The sequence below is a fragment of the Lepidochelys kempii genome, chromosome 5, assembly GCF_965140265.1.
Source record: "Lepidochelys kempii isolate rLepKem1 chromosome 5, rLepKem1.hap2, whole genome shotgun sequence".
Classification (NCBI taxonomy): domain Eukaryota; kingdom Metazoa; phylum Chordata; order Testudines; family Cheloniidae; genus Lepidochelys; species Lepidochelys kempii.
The window spans coordinates 100396347-100408615 of record NC_133260.1 but is presented as its reverse complement, the minus strand read 5'-3'; the positions used below and the strand labels follow the sequence as shown (position 1 = coordinate 100408615).

Sequence of the window (12269 nt, the reverse complement as noted above, 5' to 3'; positions counted from 1 at the left end):
TTTAAACCAAGTCATATAACTGCAGCTAGGGCATACATATTAATTTTTTATTGGAGCTATTTTCATGTTCCTGGAAGATCTAGAATTCTTGCAGTTTCATGTTGTTCTGTTTCTTAGGTGTTGTATACAATAAATGTTACTGCAAACTAAAATGGGGCATGAAGTCAAATCTAATCCTTCCACTTTTATAGATGGAAGGAATGGATGATGACATGGAAGATCGCATGTCATACCTAACAGCTATGGGTGCTGACTACCTGAGCTGTGACAGCCGCTTGATCAGTGACTTGGAAGACACAGATGGAGAAGGAGGTGCATACACTGACAATGAGCTTGATGAGCCATCAGATGAACCAAGTGTTTCCTCTATTAGTCGGTCTTCTGAGCCTGTGCAGCATGAGGAGGTAAAATATTTGGACTGTTGGCAAGACAGTTGACTTCCTGAAATTCATGTGTGTTGTAAAGTTGTAATAAAAAATGTCCCTTGTAATTGGTGCCTGAGAAAAGTATATGATTCCAGCTGCAGCATTATGCTAACTCTAGTACAGAATTATAAAGTCATATTAGTTCTAGCATAAAAATTAAGCTGCTTGCCTAACACTCTAGTTTCATTGATAGTGTCATCTGGAGTGCAGATGTTAACTTTTACAGTGATAGTGGTCATGCCATTGCCAGTAATGTGACTACTGGTAATTGGCCCACAAGGCTAGGGTTAAAACAAGTCAAGAATTATTTGAATATTCTTGTGATTAACTTCTTATATTTTTGTAGAGTATAAGAAAACCCAGCCCAGAACCAAAAGGTCAAATGAGAAGGGCTGGTAGCAGAGAGATACTTAGAGATCCTAGCCCACCTCCAGCATTCAAGCCCGAGCCACCTAAGGTAATTTGTGGAAATCAATTTGAAGATAAGAGTTCATCTTTCTAAAGAACCCACTTGGTGCTGTACATCATGGGCTATGTTTTTACTATTAGGGTAACCTGCTGTTGGAAGCTAAAATGCAATTTGGGAGGAGGAAGGAAGGGGAATTGACAAAGAGGACTGTGAGCTGTCAGAAGAGCTTTGCAGCTAGTTGGGAAGGGAATTCTTGAGATTTAGAAGTGGTACCATGTGTTTTGTTAGAGGGTTCGGTGACTAGCTGGAAAACTACCCATTTCTCTCCTGATCTCTTCCCCAGGGGAATTCCGGCATTCTTGCTCCCTTACCAAGCCCAAAACAAAGATCTTCCTGAATGTCTCACCTGGGGAAAAGTTCAGACACACCTTAAATCATCCCTCCTTTGTAATTTTAATAAGCTCTCTGCTGTGAGCTGGTTCAAAATGGCAGCGGAATGGCAGGAAATCCTCTTGGCTTTTTTTTTTTTTTTTTACCTTTTAAGTAGTAGTGCCAAACTGTGCTCCAGGGTCACTTCAAGAAAGGTGTTGCCGCTATTAATGAAATCCTGTGTTCAACCCTCTGACTTTCTTCATGGACACCAGCATTGGTTTGCGTTGTGCAAAATACACCGACTAGACAGTTAAATGACCATCCTTTCAAATATGCCTTGGCAATAGAGGTTGGGCTGGGTAGCAGTACATGTAAATGAAATGATGATTGCAGGGAGAATAGGCATGTGTCCTGTGTAATAGTTTCAGCTTGGAAGAATATTCTCCTCCATATAATCCAGAAAAACCTCTTGCTGTTTCTTCCTGTTCTTTCTCTTTTCCTTCCAGAAATCTTTAAAGAATTAAATAGACTGGTCAGATTTTACTGCTCATTATAACATTGCATACAATGTAAGACTTAATGTGACTAACTGTGTCCCTATTCAAGTCAGTGACCAATATACCTATATACTTAAATACTCAGTGCTCTGATCCCTTATGAACAAAGATGGGCAATACAAAAATGCACAAGCAATATAACCAACTTCAGCATCTTTAGATTAATATTTTCATTTGAAGTTGCTGCTATGTGTAAACTTCAGTGTGTTCTTAATACCTACAGGGTAAACTACAAAACAAAGAGGATGTTTATGACTTTCCCAAGAACTATGAATCCAAATCAAATAGCTCTAGCATTGTCAGCAATGAGACTTCCGCCGTATTATCCAAGGCAGCAGCACCTCCTGTTTCTGTGAAACCTGTGTTTGGGCGCCCTATACTGAAGACATCTCAGCCAGCAGTTCCAGCTGCAGAGGAGGAGGAAAAGGCAGAGGAAGATGTAAATGGACAAGAGAGTGCTCCGAAATCGGTACTGGGGAAAGTTAAAATATTTGAGAAGATGGATCACAAGGCAAGGTTGCAAAGAATACAGGAGCTACAAGAGGCACAGAATGCCAGGGTAGGTAGTAACCTACTTTTTCAGTCTGTCCTATATATTTGTTTAGATATAATAATACAAACACACATTCTGTGCTAAAAGCACCCTCCATGTTGAATTTAAAAAAATCATTGAAAAGAAAAACAGTAGCACATTTCTCCCTTTCCTTCCAATCTACCATTATACCAAGCAGCAGTCAGCATACACATTAGGAATCAAAATTGCCCTCAACATCACATTATTCCTATAAATATATATATATATATAGTTTTATTTTGGGAAGGAGTAGGTATGGGGGATACGGATATAGAATATGTTCTACTAAGAGGTTTCCTATAGTAGCTACTATAGGTTAATGGCTTTGTTCTTTTTTTATTTCTGTTATTTTGGCAGTACAGTGTTTTACTTTTAAATTAAAAACTATCTCATTGTGGGAGTAAGAAATAAGACCAGTCATCCATTTGTATTTTAGTTCCTTTACAGAGGAACTGAGCTACATTGCTGAGTCTAAGATCTCCTGACTGTATAAACTGAAAGGCATTTTTTTTTTCCTTTTGCTCTTTTTAAAGCTGGAAATGGCCCAGAAACACCCAGATATCTATGCTGTCCCAATCAAAACACAGAAGCCAGACCAGAACTGGCCCCAGCCCATGAGGTAAGACAGATCCATTTGAAAATACTCTTCTGGTCTATATTTACTACACTAGCAAGAGCAACCTGATTATGCAGCTCTTACTCATGCAAGTAGTGCCATCAAGCCCTGACACTGCCAAATTTACACGGTGTCAAAGATGAGAAGCTGTAGGGCTGACCTGCCTTGACAGTAGTCGCTTCTGTAAGACTTCCTTTCAGAATCTTTCCTTTATATCTCTTTTTTAGACTGGTCCGTACTGCTGCGCTTGAATTACTCAGAGAATCACACAGATGTCACATATTACTAAGAGATTCATCAATTCATTTTGTGTCTCATAATTAGATGTACGCACAGGATCACTTGTACTTCAACCCTTCAAAGTTGTCCCTTATGTGTCAGAGATTGGATTGTAGTTGTGCTATACTAATCAATATTTGAAAGTGGTTTCACAACTTTCATGGCTTAGAGTGGGACTTCTTGGGGTATAAGGTAGTACTCAACGTCAGTAAGGGTGGTAAAGTCTGATTTTACACAGTCCATTATTATATGCATTTTATGGGTGAGGAAAATGGGGTTAAGTTACTTGCCCAATGGGAGACAGTGAGTCAGTACAGAGTCAGGAGAAGAACTATGGGGCTGATCTGAAGTTAATGGGAGTGTTTCCATTGAGTCATGGGTTAGTTCCCAGATATCCAGTCTTGGTGCCTTAAACACTTTACTGTGCTTATTCACTAGTATGACTTGGATAGTCGCCCAAGCAAAATTTTGCAACAAACAATTTGAAGGATCTGTTTTGATTTGGAAATCTTCTAGTTCTCTCGCCCTTCTCATTTGTATCTCTTTTGGAGATGGGGAAGGCCTAATGAGTTGTGAGGTTTTTTCTTTTCCTTTTTTTTTTTTTTTTTTTACAGTCAGCTCCTTTGGTGGATTAAAGTATAATCAAATTGGGAAGGCCCCAAAACAGTCACTGCAGCATTTCCTTGATGAATTTATTATTGCAAAGCTATAGGAATTGTAAGCTTATGGCATCTTTGGGTGTGTTTTTAGGGAGGAGTAAAATATTTAGTTTAGCCAAATACGAAGATAAAAGAAACAAGCAACTGATAATTTAAAATGAGTATTCATAGGAAGTGTAATTAAATTGGGTAAATCAACACTATTAAACAGCATCGCTGCTTTATTCTAAGTCATTCAGGATCTTAAAATGCTTCCTCTTGCTAGTGCTCAGTATGGAGCCTAGAATGATACTGCTGAAAATCAGTGAAATCCCCCTCCTTTCCTATGTAGAAAATTATTAACATTTGCTGTGTAGTGCTGTTTATATTCTATATAAATAATTAGCTTTATAATCTATATAACTTTTTTCAAACCACTTAAAAACATAGCATATAATTGGCATGTCCTCATATCTTCGTGAACAGTTTGCAGTTGATTACAGGTTTGTGTTCTTCCACTTTTCAGAACAGAAATTGCTGATATCTTTACTCTCCTGTTTTTTGCTGTGCTAGTTCCAGACCTCCAGAGCCTCAGAAACCCCCTGCCAGGACTTACCTAGAAAATCGAGGAAGTTATGGCAGTGATGCAGAGGAGGAAGACTACCGTCGGCAGGTATCAGACCATTCCAAGCGTGGCTATTACGGACAGCCATCCAGATATAGGGACACAGAATTATAGACTCACTAGAACATACATCTGTAATGCTGTTTTCAGACTCTTTTCCTTCAACAGCCAAAATAGAGCTCTGGTCAGTTATAAAGTTATATTTTTGTTGGAGGTCATAGGGTGCTCTACATGAATTTGGACATATCCACACACTGGAACTGGAGGACTTACTTTTTGAGACTATTTGTTTTGAGTATCTAAGAAAAGAAATCACTTTTGCCTGAATGTTGTTGCCTGTTTTATAAGGACCAATACCCATTCAAAAGCTTGTATTAATTCTTGGTATTTTCATAGTTTAATGTTTGTTAAAAATTTTAAACTTTTTTCCTCTCACTTAAAACTGCCTTTTTAGACTGTTCCACTGTTATGAAAATGTGATCAAAGACATAACACTTTTTAATGCAAGAGAACTAAATTCAAAGAAGAACTAACTATAAGTGCCTTTAACAAGAAGTGTCTTAGATTGTTCATATTGATACCTGATACTTGTGCAAAGCCATAATTTACTAAAGGGTGTTTTACTCTGTTGCTTAACTTTTGTATCCATTTCATGGCTATAATTTTCCCGGCATGTTATTTTTCTAAGCTAATAGATCAGTGTACTGCTTTTCATAAATATTGACTGCACAGGGGATAGGTGTGTACCTTTGTAGACTAGCTGGTATGAGGCCAGGAAGGGTTGAAATTGAGAAAATGATGTAGAAATTCAATTAATTATGTCTTTAAATTGATACGGACCACAAAATAATAAATGGATATATTCTAGACAGAAATCTCACCTATCTTTTTTATTTCAAGAAGTAAATACTTTGGTAACGCCTTGTATTTTTATTAACTATTGCATTTAAGGTGCTTGTTTGTTTTACGGCCTAGTCTTGCACTATTGAATTTAGGGGAGGTTTGCTGTTGATGTCATTGGAAGCAGATTTAGCCCCCATTAGGAGCTTCAGAACACTAAACAAAACCATTCTTCAACATGCTGAATCTGGAAAGAAGATACAGTGCTACAGTGAGACTTTAAATATGTAGCGCTTGAAACTTAGGGCATTTTATTTCTCTCTCTGCTCCACTGGAAAAAAAATGCTTAGAGGGATAATAGAGAAGTTTCTTGTTCTATAAAATTTTCACTTACCCATAGAAAATGGTCTAATTTAAAACACACCAAAATATAACTTCCATAGTGTTTTGTTAGGCATGGCATTTCACACAGTAGAATTTCACTGCTTTACTAAGGGAATAGATCAAAACAATCTTAGGTGGGTTGTGGAGGAGGGTTTACTATGTAGCTCAAAACTTGAAAGAAAAAAAAACCATTGCCAATGGTGAGTTAGTAAACTCTTCTGCATAATTAAATGCTTCCATTTAAAGATTTGAGCTGGTCTAGGCTTTTATAACAGTCATTGTTCTTGAACACCTTGCATAACTATCAGTTCATTGGTTATAGTCCCTCATGTGATCTAATTTAGTTTAGTCCCCTTTTCATAGGCGGAGAAATCCCATAAATATTAGTGAAGTCATTCTGAGTCTGAAGTCAAAAGGCCTTGGTCCTTTGTTTTATACAGGCTGGGAGACCCCAAAAGTATGTGGCACCATATACATCCCCACACAATAACAGCCCAGCCCTGTTAGTACAGTGTTCTTTAAATTATTTATATATAATTTACAAAAAAATTACATTAAAAGAATGTTAAGGCTGCAAAGTCAAGCACTCAAAAGTTAGCATATGTCATATTTGTGGTTGCCTGTGTAACTTAATTTGCCTCCCCCTTGTGTGTATGTATTATGAGACCACCTTTAATTACATGATTGCATACTATTTTTTCCACAGGACTCCTGCCTTAGTCAGTGCACATGGTGTATAGTGCTCACTGAATGAATAGTTATTCAATATTTATTTTTATCCTAATCATTCAGTGTGTTGCTCCAGGCCTTGTATGACCCTGCCATTTATTTACTTTAATATTGGATTCAATTTAGTTTTCATTGCCTCAGATTCAGTGTGCTGTGAATCTTGTATGGGTGACCAGTAACTGAGGTGTAGAAGCTAACTGAGGAGCACAGAAGGCCTTCATAGCTGAGTAAGGGTCCATTAAGTCTTTTGGTGCCTAGAAAGATGAGGTAATTTGGTGTTTTGGTACCCAGAAGACATTTGAGGGTCACGTACCAAGCGGGGAATACATTTCTGCTTTCCCTCCCTCCTTTCTTTTCAGCTTGGAAAAAGATGACTGGGGGTGGGGGGATATGATAGAGGTCTATACAATCATGACTGGTATGGAGAAAGTAAATAAGGAAGTGTTTACTCCTCATACCACAAGAACTAGGGGTCACCCAATGAAATTAATAGGCAGCAGATTTAAAACAAACAAAAGGAAGTACTACTTCACACAACGCACAGTCAACCTGTGGAACTCTTTGCCAGGGGATGTTGCGAAGGCCAAAACTATAACAGTTCAAAAAAAAAACACTAGATAAGTTCATGGAGGATGGGTCCATCAATGGCTATTAGCCAGGAGGGCCAGGGATGGTGTCCCTAGCCTCCGTTTGCCAGAAACTGGGAGTAGATGACAGGAGATGGATCACTCAGTTGCCTGTTCTGTTGATTCCCTCTGAAGCACCTGGCATTGGCCACTGTCAGAAGACAGGATACTGGGCTAGATGCACCATGAGTCTGACTGAATGTGGCTGTTCTTATGGAAGAGACAGAGATGGCAGAAAATTTGAGGTGTGGAGGATTATGGGATTTGCATTTGTTATTCTCCACCCCAGCAATTGGCTGCCCCACTGTACACCCCACCTAAGGATCTGCCATTATATCCAGAAACAATGGGTAATCAGATGAGCTTAACGTTTCGGGTAAAATGATAGCGGTAAAACATTTACTGTTGACTTTAAATTGTCATCAGACTTTGGTCTTAACAATCCACTGAGATGAATGGAGCAGGTCAGATCTCTCGGAGCATTGTTTCAGACACTCTGCAGATTCAGTTTCTACTTTGATCCATCAGTTTCTGGTTGGTTGATGTTCTGAACATTTTTTTCTGTAACAATGAGGGATATAGACTTAATTTTTTTAATTACAGTTTCAGTTCAGGAGCAGAGTTATTCAGTAGGTTAAGCAGCATTGAATTTGGTCCACTAGTTTCAACGGAGGTGGAGTTGGTGTAACTGAGGTCAGAATTTGACTCTGTTTTTAGTTAAAAGCTATTTAGTTCCAGGGTGTGAGATTCAGTGACATACCTCAGTGAGAGAATGTTAATGTAAGAGCTCAACTGTTTGTTGGCACAATGGGGCTCAACTACTGTATAGATGGAGAGCTTTTCCAAGAATTATGATAGATTTTGTGAGCCTCAGTATATTGGATCATCTTTTGTTAAATACATAATTGCTATGCAATGTGCTTTTCTTTTACTCTAGCCAACATTTAAACTGGAAAATCCTAGCTGTTGCAAACTATGCACCACTTATCTCTATTGTTTTCAGGGTCCTGCTTATCTCAGCAGCTGCTTTAGACTCTTAGAAGGTTAGCGAAATTAAGGGGGAGAGAAGTGTCAAATGATGACCTTGAAAAATCCTACAATGCCTTCAAAAAAACTATTAGAAATTTTTTCCCCCACATTCCATTTGACTCTTTTTTTTCCACCTCCCTCTCCAGTTAGGCTATTGGATTGCTAGATTAGTAAAAATTATTTAAATATTTTCTGATTCCACCTGTTCTGTACAAAGGCTTTTAACTGATTTTAATTTTTTTAATTGTTTACCTGAAACTTCTAATAAATAACACATTTTGGCCTGAAAAGGTGAAGATTATGTGCTAAATTTGTGGGAATAATTAACAGAGAATGCATTAAGAGGAGTCTGAAGCAGAAACAGGAAGAATACATGGAAACAGGTATTCCTTTCTTCAAACAAGAATTGCTATTGTTATGGCTCATATAGTTGCCCTGAATGCATAACTAGACTTTTTTGTATGCCATGCAACAGCAAAATGATTGAGGCATCTTAACTATGCCTTGATATTTTTGTGATATGGAGAAAAAACAGTGTCAATTTTACTTTAGCATAATCAAGAAGATAGTTCTCGTATTGGCTGCAGGACACTACTCCAGCCAGATTATTCTTATCACAAACTGAGATATCTTTGGCAGTATGCAGGTAGATTAAGTAGTAATTCTCTTACTATTAACATGGAATGACTATAGTTCAGTTTGAAGATGGTGCTTTAATTCTAAACCCCAAATTTTAATTTATTTCTGAGTTACTCAGAAATTACCCTTAAGAGGTAGTTTCACATGCCTGATAAAAATCCATTTTTAAAAAAGGGGAAGAGGGGAACATTTAACACAGTTTTTATAATGAGGCAACTGTACTCCAAGGAGCGCTCCAGTGGATTATGGCTGCTTCTAATAGGCAGCCAAGCAAGTCTGCTTCCTGCCTCGGCCCCCGGCTTCATGAGCTGGAGCCATGGGGTCCCTCTTAAGTCAGGATGTCCCAGGTTTCCTTGTAAAACTTACCTAGGTGAAACCCAGACTGGTTCAATTGCCAACTTTTAGCTGGGCGCTCAAACTTTGCAATCGTCCTTTTGATTCCCTGGTTGTCTCTGCTGCATCCACATTTTTTGGCCAGCAGCTATGTGCCACCTTCTGTTTGGCCAATCAGGCAGCTAATCCTTGTACTTAGCTCTCCCCCCACCAGCGGTGAGATCTCTCATAGAGGGGGTCAGGGAGGAGTCCAGGGCAGGGAGCACTGATAACTAAGCCAGGAGGGGAAGGAGAGAAGGCAGTAGGGTGAGACAGTCACTTTATCACTTATACCGTAACTTCTGAGCAGGGAGCACAGCCCAGTCTGTGAGAGAGGTTATTGGGAAGGCAGGAGGAGAACTGGGGGACTGGAAGCATGGATCAATGGGGGAGGGTATAGAGGAAGAAATGAAGGGCTGAGGTAGGGGAAATAGAGACTTAGGGGGAATTTGGGAAATTAAGGGCTGGTATACACTATGGGGGCAGGGGGTCAATCTAAGTTACACAACTTCAGCTATGTGAATAACATAACTGAAGTCGACGTACTTAGATCTACTTACTGCAGTGTCTTCACTGCTGTTTGTCAACGGGAGCCGCTCTCCCATCAATTTTCCCCTTGCACTTCTCATTGAGGTGGAGTACCCGAGTCGACGCTAGAGCCATCTGCGGTTGATTTATCACGTCTATACTAGACCCAATAAATCGATCCCCCAGCTGAATTGATCGCTGCTAGTCGATCCGGCCGGTAGCGTACACAAGCCCTACCACACTGGGGAAGGAAAGAATTGTTGAGAAAGGAAACACTGACTTGGAGAGGAGGGAGGGGAAAGGGGAGAAATGACAGAATGGCAGGGAGAATTATAAATTTGTCTGGGGGTAATTAATGGATTTGGTTAGTGGGATGCCCAGTTTGGCCCTTGAAAATTTGCATTAAAATCATACATAAATGTATGCATTTTTCCAGGCTTTTAGTTGCACCATTGTAGGCAGATCTAATGACTTTGCAGACTTCCATAAAATGATTAATGGCTCAGGGTTTAAGGCTAAGCTATTTCAAGGGATGTCCTTGCTGATCATTTTGTCCAAGAGATAATATCATCCTGTTTAGGTAGAGAAGCACACTTAGCTCACTGCTTCGTTCAGGAGCAGTGGTAACAGAAAGAATTGAAGAAGAGTATAAAATGGCTGGAAACTGGAGCCTTCTGATTTCCTCACCAGGCCTTACATATGCGCCTACGACATCACTGCATGTTATGACAGACAATACATTTGTATGTTTTGTGCACAAGATTGATTATCTGTTTGACTTGCAAAATATTTATGTGCAAACTTGGACACCAGTGTTCCAAATTTAGCCCACATAGTACAGATATAATTGAATGTTGTTTGCTCCATTTGCTAAAACAGCAGGGTTAAAGGACAAGTTAAGCACTCCTTGTTCAGGTGATATTCCCATTGTAGTCAATTATGAGTCTTATGAACTGAATAGGGCTGTAATCATAAAGTTGAATCCTGCAGATCAAGTAAAGGCTGAAGAAGGCCCTGAATGTAACAGAAGAGGTGCAGTCTATTACTAGATCCAGGGCCTTGCACAGCAAGGGTCTTTGGGGAAGAATGTATTCAAAATCTGCTAATTCACTAGGGAGAGGATTGTCTCCCAGACCACTTGGATTACTGTATATTTTGCTCAGTATAACAATGGACTCTGGAGGCCTCTGCTGTCTCAAAAGTATTAAAACATCTCAAAAAAATAGAGACGACTCTACTTTTCAGAATAGTAGAAAGTACATTTAAAAAGTTAGGTTTTGTTTTAATAATTAACCACACTTTCTGCAGATAGAACAAAGGTGTCCCACTTCTCTCCCTCCAACCCCCCCTCGCTTTTTTTTTTTTGGACTGCATATATGAATCCAAGTATGGAAAGTGAATTAATTAGCCTAGAAAACATTACTTGTACCGATGAAGACAAAAGTAAGCAGCTGAGACTGAGTGAAATTTATCAGATTAATAGTGGAAAAACTAAAACTAGATGCCCCAAAACAGCTGCATAATACTGGTGAGCCTTATTTAATTATATTTGTTTGTTTGGCATAATGGAATCACATAATTATTTAAAAAAAAACAAAAAACCAAACCTCAGTACAACTCACAGACACACTAACTGGAAGTGTTATTCTGTAATAGCAAGACTGGATATGGTATTCAAGGCCCAATCGGCAAACCTTTACTACTGGGCCTAGCACTTACTGCTGTGAGTAACCCATTGAAATCAGTGAGACGATCCATTTTAGTAAGCACTGTGCCTGGTTGTCTTTGTAGTGTCAGATGCTAAGGTGATAAATGGTATAGATAAATATTGATACATATATAATAAATATCAAGGATCTGATGCAGAGTATTCCCAAATCTCAGCGAAGTCAAACACTACTCAAAAATAACTATGTTTATAGGATTTTGAAATCAATGGGGGTTGTGTGGCCTTGAAGGGTTACCCTTGATAAGAGCCTGTTTTTCTCCTAGCTATACTAGATGGTTGTGACACTAAGCAATTCTGTATTCACAACCTGCACACTGTTGTAATACTTTGTGCAAAATATGCCTTGTGAGGTATCACTGGAAAACTAATAACTCACTAATAATTAATTTTCTTCCATGATGTATGTATGTGGTGGGTATTAAGAGTTATGAATATGCTGGAATTATGACTAGTGTGTGTGTAAAGTGGGTATGTCCAGGTAATTGTTAAACAGGTCTGTCCTACACAAAGGAATCTCTGTTTACCTCAATTTACAAATTAGCAATAAACAGGACCATCAAGACAGCAAGGAGAGGAGATGGCAGGAAACTTAAAAGTTTGCATTTCAGCAAACACAAGGAGAAAGAGCATGGAGCTTCCTTCACCACCAGACTCCATGCCACCTTCCTGACAGCTTGAATAAACTTTACTTTGAGGGGTACCCTCAGAAGAATCCATTTCAAAGGTCTGCTGGTCTACTGCTCTGAACCTCAAGAGATAAGCAATGAATCAACTTATTGTATACAATATTACTATATTATAAGAGTGCATAGAGTTAGGACTTTTCTGAAAGCTTATGACCCACTCGTGATTGGTCTAATTGTGAAATGTATATATAAACATTATATGAGGTAATATG

General features: G+C 38.9%; 1 protein-coding gene and 1 long non-coding RNA gene across 15 annotated transcripts in view; one reads left to right on the top strand and one right to left on the bottom strand.

Moving 5' to 3' along the window:
* The window catches only part of TJP2 (tight junction protein 2), a 94280-nt gene extending 89530 nt beyond the window's left edge, over positions 1–4750 (top strand). For 9 of the 11 annotated variants that reach the window (XM_073345179.1, XM_073345180.1, XM_073345178.1 and 6 more), the window contains 5 exons: positions 192–404; positions 772–882; positions 1987–2322; positions 2871–2956; positions 4444–4750. In XM_073345179.1, coding sequence (XP_073201280.1) covers positions 192–404; positions 772–882; positions 1987–2322; positions 2871–2956; positions 4444–4609 — 912 coding nt within the window. In that variant the 3' untranslated portion in view covers positions 4610–4750. The remainder of the gene's footprint in view (positions 1–191; positions 405–771; positions 883–1986; positions 2323–2870; positions 2957–4443) is intronic. The other 2 variants (XM_073345182.1, XM_073345173.1) reach the window with 1 other exon arrangement.
* Positions 1–12269, bottom strand: part of LOC140911684 (uncharacterized) — a 100646-nt gene that overhangs the window by 71970 nt on the left and 16407 nt on the right. For all 4 annotated transcript variants that reach the window (XR_012159085.1, XR_012159086.1, XR_012159083.1 and 1 more), the window contains exon 2: positions 1371–1716. This is a non-coding gene — a long non-coding RNA (uncharacterized lncRNA). The remainder of the gene's footprint in view (positions 1–1370; positions 1717–12269) is intronic.